Consider the following 15,746-nt stretch of genomic DNA (forward strand, 5'->3'; position numbering starts at 1 on the left):
CGGACACAGGTGCAAGAGAATGGCGAGTTATTTTCAGTTATTTCTATTGATCCACAAATTCCATTGTTTAAATCAGAATCAGGTTCTCAAAACAAGGATCGTTCTAATAGATTAAAGAGAATAAAACAATTTTTACCCATAGTATACGGGCCGTATAACAATATACGACCCGTATACATCGTTCGTATACATTGTATACGATCGGTAAAAATTGTTTTTACCGAGAGTAAACGGCCGTATAAACCGTATACGGCCCGTATACATATGGTAAAAACCTCTGTAATCTTTATATAGTGTGTGATTTGACCGGTTGTATTAAGTTATCTCTGTTGAATTTGATTTCAACAAATCTTTTCCTTTTCCTTCAATTTCTAGAACATTCTCCGTAACATGAAGAGAAATCAATTGTATTTTTTTAGTTGCTTCTCTTGTTAAGTTTCTGAACCAACCGAAATCCACAAATTCCAACAGTTACTTCGTTTTTACCGTCCGGTTTCCAAACTCTTTCACTCAAAGTTAATATTCACTGTGGTGGATGCAAGCATAAAGTTAGAAAAATACTCAAGAAGACCTTCAAAGATTTGTTGAAATTGAAGAAAAGAGTAACTAGCAGAAGACGTGTCGGGTTCTTCCAACAAATTGTGTATGTGCTTGTGCTGTAGAAACCGGTGATGAACTTGTGCTATAGAAACTGATGATGACTTTGTGTTGTAGAAACCGGTGATGAACTTGTGCTGTAGAAACCGGTGATGAACTTGTGCTGTAGAAACCGGTGATGAACTTGTGCTGCAGAAACCAGTGATGAACTTGTGCTGTAGAACGTTGGAAACCCGACAAACAGTCTTGACAACTGTGACAGCATATTCAATCTTCATTGCTTCATTAAAATTACAACACATGATAAAATGCTTGTAAAATTGCATCAACTCTCCTATATCAACATACTCTTCTCCAAACGCTTAGTTGTTATGAATGACAACTTGAGGGGTCTAGTTAATCTATTACAAACTACAACACACGATAACTTTACACTTTATATAGTGTGTGATTTGACCGGTTGTATTCAGTTATTTCAGTTGATCCACAAATTCCAACAAATATTTCACTCCAGTAGCTGAAACCAAACGTAGACGGAGATGATGGGCCTGGTAACCGGAAGAGAAAAAACGGCAGTGATTCGGAATGTTTCGAATCATCACAGAAGACGTGTCGGGTTCTTCTGCTAGTGATTCGGAATGTTTCGAATCATCACAGAAGACGTGTCGGGTTCTTCTGCTAGTAGTATGAGTCTGAGTCCATTGTGGTTCGTGAATGTTTCGAATCATCACAGAAGACGTGTCGGGTTCTTCTGCTAGTAGTATGAGTCTGAGTCCATTGTGGTTCGTGAATGTTTCGAATCATCACAGAAGACGTGTCGGGTTCTGCTAGTAGTATGAGTCTGAGTCCATGCGACAGACACAATTCTTGCAACTTAAATCCACAATCAACGTATACAGATGCAAGAGAATGGCGAGTTATTTTCAGTTATTTCTGTTGATCCACAAATTCCATTGTTTAAATTAGAATCAGGTTCTCAAGACAAGGATCGTTCTAATAGATTAAAGAGAATAAACCAATTTTTACCATTTTTTACCCATAGTATACGGGCCGTATAACAATATACGACCCGTATACAATCATTGTATACATAGTATACGATCGGTAAAAATATTTTTTACAAGTCGTATACGGCCGTATAAACAATATACGACCTGTATACGCATGGTAAAAAATGGTAATAGGTTGTGGTTCAGCCAAAATGACATCTAGCATTACTAACGATTCAAGTAAGTATCTAAAATTTTGAAAATTCAGGTTTACCTTGTTAGTTTCTCAAAACATTAATAAACATCTGCTTCCTGAATCTGAATCAGAATGTTAACTCTTTCACTCATAAACATCTGCTTCCTGAATCCGAATCAGAATGTTAACTCTTTCACTCATCAACATCGAGGGTTGTATCGGAATCAGGCATTGGAAGGATTGTAGTAGTAGGACATTGGTACCACTGTGAAAGTTGCATCAGGAAGCTCAACTTTAACGGACCGGTTATTCGACCGAGTAATCAATTGTATTTTTTTAGTTGATTCTCTTGTTAAGTTTTTCTGATCCAACCGAAATCCACAAATTCAAGTCAAGGATCGTTCTAATAGATTAATGAGAATAAACCCTCGTTTCTTCATCTTCATCTTCATCTTCATCTTCATCTTCATCTTCATCTTCAAGAACAATGATGAACAGATGATGTTGGGAATTAAACGCATGTACGTGACAAAACAAGGACCGTTCTAATAGATTAAAGAGAATAAAGCAAGGATGTTGTGAATTCGCATAAACATATATTCGTTTCATAACCTCCTGCTATAAATCAACCACAACTGACAAAGAGCCTGTATTAGAAACCATCCTATGTCTTTTACCAACCGAAGAGGCAGCAAGGACAGATAATACTTCAGGTTCTCTGCCTTAGATCGGTCATTCCTTGTGATACATGAACGTTGTATTCTTGTCTTTCAGAAGAGTTGGTATTGAACCAAGAATACTTCAAACATTCTAAACCCGACTTGGAAACAAACCAACAAAATCCTTATACTCTTGTAGCAGAACCCGACACGTCTTCTATGATGATTCGAAACATTCACGAACCATAATGGACTCAGACTCATACTACTCACCCTCCCCTGAGGAAAAGTTTTCCCGACGACTCATGACAAAGCAGTTGGTTTGGGTTCATATCAGCGTTGTTTATCACCCTGTGTAAGCATTGGAAGCCCGACCACTAGCAGAATTATTGCATTACATCTCCGTTGAAAACAAGTGATTAAAACGCTTCTCCTTACAACTCTCATCAAATGCCTCACCCTTCCTTTTTATTACAGTCATACGACACGTTTTTTTGTTTTTCAGTCTTTGTTACTTGTTAAAGTTTTATTTTTTTCTACTTTTAGAAAGATTTGACCACCTAACGACTGTAAAATGTCTCGTGTGATTGACACCTTAAATCCATTAAATACTTTGGGTAAAATCCAATTTTCTTTTCATACGGGCCGTATACAGTTATACGACCCGTATACGATATTCGTATCCATTGTACACGACCAGACAAATTCTTTACACATGGTGTATACGGGCCGTATACAGTTATACGGCCCGTATGGAATGAAAAAAACTGACAAAGTCTGAAGGCACAAACTTTGTTAGTTTTATTTTATTATATACGGGCCGTATAACTGTATACGGGACCCTTAACGTAATTTAAGGTTAATTTTATAAAGAGTTAAATGTCATTTTAGGGCTCAAGTCATGTAGAAAAGTCTTAAGCCATGTGGAAACGTCTCAAGCCATGTGGAAAAGTCTCAAGCCATGTGGAAAAGTCTTAAGCCATGTGGAAAAGTCTCAAGCCATATGAAGCCGTGTGGAAACGTCTCAAGCCATGTTAAGACGTCTCAGCTAAGACTTCTGAGACGTTTCAGCGTTGTCGGACATGTGGCAGCCAGCGATTGGTCCATTGTCAAGACGTTTCAGCAACGTGGTAGCGTCTCTACAAGACGTTTCCTTTGGCTAGTTTCGAAATATTAACCAATTCTGTCTAGTTTCGAGATTTCCCCTATCTAATATCCTAAAAAAAACCTTTAAGGCTAAAGGGTATGGAGAGCCTCATCCCCAAGGGGATGGGCCGCCACGTAGGCGCCATGTAGGCGCCACGTAGGCTCGGCTTGGAGGGGATGGACATAGGGGGTGGGGGATGAGCCCCTTTATATATATATATATATATATATGTAGGGGATGGTTCAAATGAAAACCACTTTTATTGTGAAAACTCGAAAACTAACTAAAAAAGCCTAAAAAAACCTAAAAACATACAATTTTTTTTTTTTTTTTTTTTTACAATTTTTTTAGAAAAATCACTACTTTTTATATATGGAAAAAAAATTTCAAAAAAAAAAAAAAAAAATTTTGGTTGTACTGCACATGTGCACTAATACGGAAAGCCTAAACCACTTAACCCACCCCCCACCGACACCCCCCAAAAACCTAAACCCCCCACCCCCCCCCCCCAAAACCTAAATTCACCCTCCCACCAAAAGCCTAACCCCCCCCCCCTAAAAAAACCTAAACCCCCCCACCCCCACCCTCCCGAAAACCTAAAACTAAACCCTAAACATAAACCCGAAAAAAACCTAACCCCCCTCACCCCCACCCCCCAAAAACCTAAACCCCCCTCCCCCCACACCCAAAAACCTAATCCTAATCCTAAACCTCAAAAAAAACTAACCCTAAAAGCTAAACTAGAATAAAAAAACTAATTTTAAGCATGTAATGCACATTGTAGTACATGTTATATTGCACATGTGCACTACTATAATAATAGTATTGAAAACAAGACGCCACCATAAATCTTTTTTTATGTCATAAAAAATATGCTCGAATATACTTGAATGAAAGATAAGAAAATTTGTGATCTTATGGTGCCATTTTTGTTTTAAAATGATAACGTATGGAGAAATGAGAAATGTTTGAAAAGTTATATATTTTTTGTTCCAATTTTACCCCTCCTTCATTAAAAGTCTTCCCTCCCTCCTTTTTAGTGGGTTTTAGTTAGTTTTCTAGTTTTCACAATAACTAGTGGTTTTCATTTGAACCTTCCCCTATATATGTATGTATGTATGTATAGGTATATGTGAGAGAAGGAGAGAGGAAAGAGGCACGACACATCCGGCTGTGGGGAGCCGATGTTGCCGACCCACCCTATGGGGGGCGGTGTGGGGGACTGACGCCAGTCCTAGCCGGGCCTCAACCGACCCCCATACCCTTCAGTCTAAGCTGAGATAGTAGTTATATGTTTGTGTGATACATCAATAAATAGTAACATATCGACTCAATTAACTACACATTAAATGCTCACATTTAAAAAGCTACTTTTAAGCTTTTAACCGAAAACATATCAAATTTAAACTTATCCACACAAAACGCACATATGACATAACGTTATACTCATTTGTATTTCTTTCCCGCTTCATCCTCTCTTCAAACCCTAATTTCAATCGAAGATGAAGCCAATTCGCAAGCTCAAGAAGCCACAATCTTCTTGTTCGAAGGTAAACTAATCATCATTCATCCACTAATCACGCAATTTTTGACATAACTTGTGAACTAGGGTTTGAATTCATTCAAATTGTGATATTTTAGAGATGTTTGTTTGTGTTTTGAGATCTGCAGTTTGAGTTGGAAGAGATCATTGGATTGACGGTGAGGAATGCGAACGGTTTCGCTTCTAGTGGTTTCGATTCGAAGTTTGCTTATACGGCAGGGTGTGTTGCGGTGCTGTATGACGTTGATTTAGGGACTCAATCGCACTTTGTGGTTTCGAATCGGTTGCCGAAGCCTTTGGCCTGTGTTGCTGTGTCTCATGATGGAAGCTACATTGCAGCTGGAGAGGTTGATTATTAACACTGCTTGAGTTTTGTTGTGTATTACTTTATGCATTTGAAATATACAATATTGTAGTTTGACTTCTGTGGTTAAGTGGAACATTTGTCAAAATGGAAAGTTGACCAGTGGTTTTGACTAATGAAGTCAATTTAGGTTTTCATGTTTAGTTAAAATACCTGTGTTTGACAATTAGAGTCCACTTATAAACTTTTTCCTATTAAAAATAATAATACCACATGGTGGAAAACTGTAGATTATTTTCAAATTTAGTTGATATGATTATACGAACAATGCAGAAGTAAGTCAAATGCATGAAAGATTCTTCTGCATGGGTAAGATTGTATAAATAAGCACTTGAATCTTCACAAAAGGATTTACGTCTTCACGAAAGGATTTACTGACAGAATGTATTCAAGTGTTATATTGCTTGCGTTTCTTTAATCAAAACCTTATGGGACTGTATACTTTTACCTTCTTTGTTTTTATATTCTTTCAATGTATTGTTTCATCTATGTGAGTAATCTCATTAAAGTGCAATATCTGCCTGTGATCAATCCCATTATTCTGAAATTATTAACTACCACTACCACTTATACTTTCTTGGTGTTATGTTACAATGTTACATCATTAACAGTCAGGGAAGCAATCTGCTGTCATAGTATGGAGCTCTGCATCTTTGGCTTCCATTTCAGAACTAAATGGCCATCGATATGGTGTAGCTTGCACTGCTTTCTCACCTGATGGTTAGTTGAAACAAGTCAGTTATCTCTCTAATATCTTTTCCAATATCCCAGTACGTATTGTGCTCATTTATTTACTGTACTTTATTATACTTTATCTTATAAAATGTCCAGGTAAACATCTGGTGTCAGTAGGAACCCCTCAAGATGGATACCTTTGTCTTTGGGATTGGCGCAGCGGGACACTAATTAAAAAGCTGAAAACATGTTCACCCTTTTCTGATGTCGCCTCGGTTAGCTTCTCAGCAGATGGAAAGTGCATCTTAACTGCTGGAAAAAAACACATAAAGATATGGACCGTTGGATTGCCTGTAAAATCTCGAGCTAAAACTGAGGCAGTATCACTAACAATGCATGGAAAACATGTTAATCTTGGTCATCACAAAGGCTGCACATTTACAGATATTGCATCTCCGGTTAAGATTAATGGGAATGTAGCTGACGTAAATGGTGGTGATTTCGTACTTGTATATGCGCTAACAAGTTCAGGTAGCTGGTTTGCATTGTTTCTTTCATGGATGCAGTTACTTTCGGTTTGTGTTTGCATATCTGAAGTATATCCCTCTTTTGCTTACAGGTGTTCTATGTGTTCTACATGGTGGGTTGACAATTACACAATCAGTGAATCTAATGGTAATTCTACAGTCTCCATCTTCTTGCAAACAATATTGCTTCATGCAATATCTCCATGTCATGACTCATGTGTATCTTAAAACTATTAGGTTGAGAAAGGCTATGCGTTATCCACATCACAGGAGTTCATTGCATGTGCATGCAACAATGGGATTGTGAAATTGTACACTGTCGGTTCTCTTGAATATGCTGGAGACTTGCATTATAGTGATGACAAAGAAAACAAGGCTACCTTTCCAGATGCAATAGCTTGTCACTTTTCTACCTCAGAAAAGCTCGGTAAGCATATCTAGATTCTATAATACAGGCAGTGGCGGAACCAGAACGATTTAGTTAGGGGGTCATCATAAGCTTATATTCTATACTGGTTCAAATTAGGGGGTCCATCTCTAAGTTTGTTCTTCAAAAACTCAAAATTTATAAATAAAAATTTAAAAAGTTCCGGTGACCGGAGGGTCAACGGACCCTCTTGACCCCCCTCTGATTCCTCCCCTGAATACAGGTTTTAAGTTAATTTTTTATGTTTATTATTTGTCCAACTATTAAGCATTATATCTTGCAGTGGTGGTTTACAGAAACCAGAGTCTCTACGTTTGGAACATTCATGGAAAATTCCAGGTGATTGCCTAACTACGTAAATCTACAATTATGACTACTTGGTGTAAATTGTAATAAACAGTTGTTGTGTTTGTTTAGGCTACCAAGTGTTGTGTGCTAGTTTCACATAGTGGGTGCATATGGGATATCAAGAATCTTTCATGTGAAAACATGCATGATCCATCTCTTGCATGTGTTGCTAGAGGCTGTACTGGCGGAGTTTCCTTTGCGACATGTTCAGCAGATGGTACTATTAGGTTATGGGATCTTGCCTTGCAATCTGCATCAACAGAAAGGAAGTCAACGTTTGCCATAGGTCAACATCATGTCACTACTGAACCACTTGACACTTTGTGGTTAGGTAACATGTTTCTTATATTGTTTTTTCACTTGAGAGTACCCGAATATATTGTAAGAGGTGGAAATATCGACCTGATTGCTTATGAATAGGTTGATTTGGGTTGCGTTGCGTTCTTATCGCAAACATGTTAAATAAGAAAGTTAGCTAAAAAGGAAACATGCCAAACGGTAGGGGTGTTAAACGAATTTTCGAATGAGTCAAATCAAATTTTTCGAATTTTTTTTACCTGAATTTGTATTCGATTAAGATATGATTTATTTGGTTCGAATTCGTATTCGAATTTTATGCCCGATTCGAAATTCGATTCAATTCGTATTAGAAACTCGAATTCAAAATTCACCCTAAATAATAAATTGTTTTACTTTGGTTTCTTAAAACTACTACAAACTAATTATAAGGGCTTCTAGAGTTAGAGACCCAAATTTAGAAAGTTTTCTCCATATGTGTGTGTATATGTGATATTCATGTATATATAAATATAAAAAGATATATATGTATAAGTTAATTCGAATTTCGAATCGGATTGAAAATCATAAATTCGGTATTCGAGTCGAATTCGATTACTTGACTCGAACTCAAATTGAACTCAAATATTTTAAAACCGAATTCGAAATTCGAATTGAGTCAAATTTTGAATTTTTCAAATCCGAATCGAATACTGAACACCCCTACCAAACGGGGTGAAAGTCAATCAACGTACATATATCTGCATACAACCTTCTAAACTGTAATACCTAATGTTTTTGTAACCATATTTAACACATAAGTCATTTTTAATCTCTTTAAGAAATGAATCAGAAAGTGTTTTTGGGTCAACCCAACCTTTATCAGTAACTCACCAGTTGCCACCTCTAATTGTGTTTAGTCGTTGATTCATGCATTGTTTCTCTCTGCAGTAGGTGCTGGAACTTTTGAACGTGAGTCGGTGGTATCAGGTGTTATCACTAAAGGGTATCGATCTATGGCAGTTAGCTCAGATGGAAAGCACCTTGCTGCTGGTGATTCTGATGGAAACCTGCATATTTTCAACTTATACACATCTGATTATACATGCATACAGGTATGGATCCTTAAAATTTGATTCTCGGTTTTCTTCTGTCTTTTCTTCACTTAATAACACATGCTTGCAGGATGTTCATGTAGGAGAAGTTCTTTCCTTGAATTTCAGCGTGCCAGTCAAAAAAAGTATCAATTCTGTTGAGGATTCAGAAAGCTACTACTTTCTAGCATCAAGTGGACGCGATAAAACGATACATCTTTTTGATGTAAACAGGTTTGACTTATTTGACTGTTACCCTTGACAGACATTTTGGAGTTCCATTGTTTGTCTTTGAATCTTTATATGTGTTATCCTATTCAGGAACTTTCATCCGATTGCCCGTATTGATGATCATTCAGCTGCCGTGTCTTCGGTAAAACTCACTGGAAATGGGCACAAAATCATCAGTTGTGGTTCTGATAGGTTAGTATCTAATAATGCAGTAATTTACCATATCTTTTTACATAGATCCTTTAGTGATTTACTTGATATTTTCTTTTTTGTAGGTCCCTAATCTTTCATGAAGTTGCTGGAAGCGATAAAGACTATAATATTTCTGATCCACATCAGCAAAAAGCATCTCATGGAACTATATATGATATCGCCATCGATCCAACGACAGAGACAGCTGTTACAGTGGGACAGGCAAGTGGATTTAAAATTGTGCCAATTCATCAAATATAGGGCTGCAAACGAACCGAACAAACACGAACAGGACCTTTGTATATGTGTTCATGAACACTTACCGAACAAGATTTTATGTTTGTGTTCGTTCGTTAAGGAAATCAACGTGTTCATGTTCGTGTTCGTTTGTTAATTTTAGGTAATGAACATTCATGAACACAAACAACACAAACTAATGTTCATGACTTCATGAACACAAATGAACACAAGCAAGCGTTCATGAACGTAATATATATAATACACTGAGGTGTTGTTTGTTTTTCCTGAAAAGCTCTGCTCAGGCTCTTCTGTCTGCGCCGCACAGACCACGCGTAGACATTGCCACGCGCAGACTATTTGTTTTTCTGAAGACATTTCATTAAAAAACGTCTGCGCGAGCTCTTCTTGGTGCAGACTTGGCCCAATCACTTCTAAGATCTTCTAAGGTCTGCAGAGGGTTAAACACCACCACCCACCACCACCGTCCATCACCACCTCCGTCCACCACCGTCCACCACCCACCACCGTCCATCACCACCACCATCGTCCACCACCCACCACCACTGTCTACCACCATCACTGTCCACCACCACCGTCCAGCACCAGCACCACCATCCACCACCACCGTCCGTACACCACCACCAATTTATTTTAGAATTCTACATACGTTAAAAAACAAACAACCTTCTTCTTGCAGATTGCAGAGGTTTGGTTCACCTGTTCTTCTACAGATGTTTGCAGATGTGGCCCACAGACTGCAGACATTTTACCTCTTAAAAAACAAACAGCACCTGATACTTATTAAGTATTTTATCTGTCGGAACTTTGAAGTATTTAAATAAAATATATAAAAATTAAGAACACTAATGAACTATCGAACATAAACAAACATGTTACGGAATGTTCACGAACATAAATGAACGAACACGACCTTTGTCCATGTTTGTTCATTTAACTAAACGAACGGAATCATTGTTCGTGTTGTTTGTTTATTAAACAAACAAACACAAACGAACTTCCCGCGGAACGGTTCACGAACTGTTCGCTGAACGTTCGGTTCGTTTTCAGCCGTAATCAAATATGTTCACAACGCCTAAAACAATTAATAGATTTTATTGGGTACAACAGGATAAGAAGATAAACATTTTGGACATTGCTGCTGGGCAAGTAATTAGATCATTTAAACAGGGTGGAGATTTCGGAGACCCAAACAAAGTAAGTGTTGTTCACTCCTTATATGTTCATCATGGTAATTAAAATTTAAATATCATTTGCTAACAGATTTGGTCCTCAGGTTTGTGTGGACCCCAGTTGTAGCTATGTGGTGTGCTCATACTCCGATAAGTCCATCTGCATGTACGATATTACAAATGGCGAGATGGTTGCACGCGCAACAGGGCACGGTGAAGCAGTTAACGGAATCATCTTTTTACCTGACTGCAAACATCTGGTTTCTGTGAGTAAATAGATGATTTAGAAATTCAAATAATTTGTAGTTTTTCATTCTTGGGTTGGGTTCAATGGGGAACACTAAAAAAGTGGGGAACCGACTCAATCAAACTCTGATTGGACTCATCCAAGCGGTATTGTAACCGACTTGTCGACCCTAACTAGAAACTCTGAACCCTAAACCTAAACCCTAAAGCTAAACCATAAGACTAATACCTAAGCTAAACCGTAAATCTAAACTATAAACCTTAAAAGCTAAACCCTAAATATATATATTATAGGGTTCGACGAGCCGGTTCCATGCAGCTGGAATGAGTCCAATCAGAGTTCGTTTGAGTCGGTTTCCCTCAGTTCCCCACTGAATTTTTTTATGTTTTTTAGTAACAGTTTAATTTGTTGGATGTTCTCAGGTAGGAAGTGATGGCTGTATATTTGTTTGGAAAGTGCCTGTACTCTTGACATCGAGGATGTTGTTGAGGATCAAGGAAAGCTCTCATCCGTTGTCCCCAAACATCAATTCTCAGCGAACAGCTGCGGGTCAAATTAAATATTATGAAGAAAATTATCTCAGATCGCGATCCGCTGCTACAACTATGCTTCGTGAAGGAAAGTGTCCTCAAGAGACACCAACGTTTAGATTTAGTATATCCAGACTTCCACAGTGGGCTAAATCTAAAGTCACAAGTCCTTTTGTCATGCCCATGGACCCTATACCATCTGAGGTATATATCACACACATATATATATAACATATAGCGGTGGTCTCTAATAATTGCATTGCTTTTTGGTAACAGGAAATTAGACTAGAAGATCATTCTCCCTCCAAATCAACAAGTGCGGGAAATGCTCCTATGAATCTTTCTTTACATACACCGTCCAATCATAATCAAAGATCATCCAGAAATTTATCTGATCCTAGTTACAGCAAAGATTCAACCACCCAAGCAACTTGCAGGTATTTTCTATTTTTGAGACTATCTAGTACATAGTACATACATGTACACTTCAGTCCTAAGCTTGGTTTTAAAATCGTGCATCACATGATGCATTGATGAGATCGCATCACGCGATCCAATTCCATGATGCGGTCTAATGTGGTGTCTTATGCAGTGGACCGGTATTTGAACAAATTGGACCGTGATTGCAGTGGGTCTTGAGTTTTTTAAATCTTATTGAACAAATTTGACTATTGATTGACCAATGGGTTCGAGCGTTTGAACAAATTAGACCATTAATTGAACAAATCTGACTAGAGATGATGAAATATCTTATATTTTAGTGTTTAAAAGTTAACAAGATAAAATATTATTTATATATAATTTTTTAGTAATTTTTAATAACGAAGTAATGAACACCTTGCGTACATGATGCGCGCGCTTCACGCATTGCGCATCACACATCGGTTTTGGGATCAAAACGCATCGGATCGTCACACGCTTTGTAAAACAAAGGTCCTAACATTGTGCAATTTCTGTCCAATTACTTTTGAACGTGTCATGTGTTAAACATGTAATATAAAAAAGGAACACAAAGGGAAATGGATCTAACTGGTCCAAAGTGTATTCTTTATGCATAAAACATTTTAAATGTCTATAAACTAGTTAATGCCACCGCCCGCGTTGCGGGGCGATGGCCGAATAATTCTCAATCAATTAAAAAACACTATTATAGTTTTTCTTAGGGAAAAAAACTAAAACAATGACAAGACCGTAGTTCTGAGCTCAGGGCAAAACTGTAGTTTGTAAGGATTAATGAGCGAGTTTTAGGAAGCTCCTTGACATGGAAAAAATTAAATCCAGTCAACTAATAAAAAAACACTTTTATAGTTTTGCTAAAAAAACTAAAACGATAGCAATACTGTAATTTGAACTGAGGGCAAAGTTGTATTTGTTGACTTGGGTAAAATCGTAATTTGGCAAAAGTTAAAGTGATGGTAATACTATAAATTTGAACCGGAGACAAAATCGTAATATAACTTTGCACTAAGGACAAAATCGTAATTTTAAGCTGGGGACAAAACTATATTTTTAATTTGAGTTGGGGCAAAATCAAAATTTTGAACTGAGGGCAAATTCGTAATTTTGAATAAGGGGCAAAAGCATAGTTTTATTTTGAACCGGATAAAAACATAATTTTAAACTGAAGGCGAAATCATAATTTTTGAAACAGGGCGAAAATGCAAAGTCGTCATTTTTAGTTTGGGGCAAAAGAAAAAACTATTTTGAACTGGGGCCAAAATTGTAATTGTAATATGGGAATAAAATCATAATTTTGAGCCGAGGGCAAAATCGTAATTTTAAGCGAGTGATAAAAACATAATTTTATTTTGAGCTGGAGGCAAAAACGTAATTTTATTTTAAATTAAGGACAAAGCCGTAATTTTAAAACGAATATAAAACAATAAAACTGTTGGTCCAATAGGGAAGTGCCACGCAGCTGCGTGGCACTATTCCCCCACTTCGTTTTTGTATATGTAGAGAATGTGTAAGAATTACTACTGAAATAATAATCATAAATGACACACTAGATATATATGAAAGAATTTGAGACTGGTGGACAAAAAGTGTTTTGGGTTGACCCGACCCATAGCATACTGGTGGTCTGAACTCTTCTAATTATTTTAATCTGCTACAGGAGCTTTGCTTTGGACAGGCGCTGGTTCACCATTCACACTGTATGTTTAGATCTTCTAAATTCTCCCGAGGCATACAATGTGAAGGAACGAATGGTGCCCTTATCTTCAGACTTATGTAAGTCCAAACTAAATTCATACTGTCAATCTTTCATGTATCTAGTTATTTATTAATTTACTTTTAGAGTTATTTTTTCTAATTGACCACTTATTTGCTCTACTTGATGAATCTTTGCAGCACAAAGCCCTGCTTTAGAGGAAACCGAAATCGAGCTCATGGAACACTCGTCCATGAAACCTAGTGTGACCAAATTGAACCCTACATCTGACAACTACAACAGTAACTGTGATGTTGAGCAGGCTGCATGCGTAAACATTGACATTAAAGTGAATGGATCTGGTTGTTTAAGCCATCATGCTTTAGGGGAAGAACTTTCCGTCGAAAATTCAAAGCAGCTGCGGCTTTCTACATCTGTGAACGAAGTTGCTGCTGATAACTGCTTCCTGAATTCTGGCAATAATTCAGCAATCTCCAAGTCCAAGGTTACTACAATTTTGGTTCTGTATTGAATGCGTTCCTATACATACTAATATTTTGTTTCAAGCATGTTAATAGGTTAATAAACTCGTATATTGTCTTTCTGCCTTCTCAGTTAGAATCACCTAAATCATCTGCAAGGAAAAGCTATTCTGCACGGTTTACTGTGTGGCGGGATCTTGTTCGTGGTCAAACCTTGGTAGTTGACTCGCCTATCATGGACCTTTGTCAAACTACAAACACGGCAAAAGAAATCAGTCTCACCAAACAGGAGGATTCAGAAAGAGGAAGTAGTAACCAAGAGGTATTATATATGATTACAGAACTATATTAATTAACAATGTAATTTATTTCAACAGTTTTAGACAAAGTGTTCCATCAACCTACATGGCCAACGCTCGTGTCTCTATTGTTGAAATGATATAATATTTTTTGATGGCAGGGCACAGCAAGCTCAAACACACTACCACCAAACTCGCTAAGCCCAAACCGCATTGCCTCCCAAAGTAATTCAAGTTCTTCCTCATCAAAGTCAACAGAAGTCAAAACAACAGAGATCAAGGACCAACAAGTCTGTGACATGATCAGAAACGAAAAACACAACATATTCGATGCTTGTGTAGAAGCGTTAAGAAGTTTGGACGCCTCAAGCAAGACTGCCCTTGAGGTATGCTCTAGACTAAGAGACGTGACATCGACGCACGAGAACAGTGCAGAAGCATCTGAAGCCCAGTTTTGTGCAGAGGCAGCAGTAATGCTTCCATCAATAGCCAGAAATGTACAGGAAATTGTCAAGTTTGCAAGTTCGTGTGGTGTAGGCAAAGTGGATATCCCCGGTTTTGAACCGTTGTTAGGAAAGTTTGCTGAGAGTTTATCTCAAAGGGTTATTGAATTACTTAAGGAGAGCTGCACAAGTTCATGATAAACGGTGTATATATAAGGTGGTTTCATATTTTCAATATCAATATCACAATATCCTCTTAATCGGAAATAACATTTTCTTTAGAGCATGTGTAATAGGGCTGTATGTCGCGCCCTTTTCTCCTATAACACCCCCATAGCGCCCGGAACACCATTACAGGGGGCATTATGGGGTAAATCTTTTGTCCTCCCGCGATGATTATCACGGCGTGATGATTCCTTCCCCACTCACACATATACATACATATATCTATAAAGCCCTATACATGTATAACCCCATTACACACTCAAGTTATATAAAGCCCCTTTCTTACGCGTTTCGCCACTTGTCACATAACGCCCACTCAGGGGCTTTATGACTAAGGCCATGTGTAGTCATAAAGCCCTTTTGGGGGCGTTATGCGACATGTGGCGCGCCACGTGTGCGGGTGGGAGTTATGGGGCGTTATGCATTTAAGCCCGTAGTCATAAAGCCCCTACCCATCAATACCTAATTATTAATTTTCGTTTTTATTAAATAATTATAAAAACATTAACCTTTTTTTGATTGGTCCAACCTTAATCACCTTCCTCCCTCACGCCGCGAAGATAATAGCGCCTCCCCCAAATTTCTGAAACATGGCGCCTAAGGGGGTGGTGTGCCCGGCGCGATAATGGCGCTATAAGGGGCTATACCGCCCCACTACGTTCAACCTAAGGAT

At 37.9% G+C, this 15,746-nt stretch overlaps 1 protein-coding gene across 3 annotated transcripts; it reads left to right on the plus strand.

The window, feature by feature from the left end:
- The first annotated feature begins 4,981 nt into the window (after nt 1–4,981).
- LOC110936014 (WD repeat-containing protein 62) lies at nt 4,982–15,129 on the plus strand. 3 transcript variants are annotated; one of them, XM_022178358.2, is made up of 20 exons: nt 4,982–5,138; nt 5,260–5,478; nt 6,107–6,215; nt 6,327–6,701; nt 6,790–6,845; nt 6,935–7,124; nt 7,408–7,463; nt 7,542–7,803; nt 8,700–8,863; nt 8,934–9,076; nt 9,164–9,265; nt 9,349–9,487; nt 10,634–10,720; nt 10,800–10,961; nt 11,365–11,676; nt 11,749–11,909; nt 13,589–13,704; nt 13,825–14,129; nt 14,240–14,428; nt 14,567–15,129. In XM_022178358.2, the coding sequence occupies exons 1-20, from the start codon at nt 5,091–5,093 to the stop codon at nt 15,044–15,046; spliced, it is 3,675 nt and encodes a 1,224-aa protein (XP_022034050.1). In that variant the 5' UTR covers nt 4,982–5,090; the 3' UTR covers nt 15,047–15,129. The 3 variants fall into 3 exon arrangements, with proteins under 3 accessions (XP_022034050.1, XP_022034051.1, XP_035830552.1); XM_022178359.2 differs by having other exon boundaries at nt 8,703–8,863; XM_035974659.1 differs by lacking the exons at nt 4,982–5,138; nt 5,260–5,478 and having other exon boundaries at nt 6,105–6,229.
- The last annotated feature ends 617 nt before the right edge of the window (nt 15,130–15,746 follow it).

The sequence above is a fragment of the Helianthus annuus genome, chromosome 6 (assembly GCF_002127325.2).
Source record: "Helianthus annuus cultivar XRQ/B chromosome 6, HanXRQr2.0-SUNRISE, whole genome shotgun sequence".
NCBI lineage: Eukaryota > Viridiplantae > Streptophyta > Magnoliopsida > Asterales > Asteraceae > Helianthus > Helianthus annuus.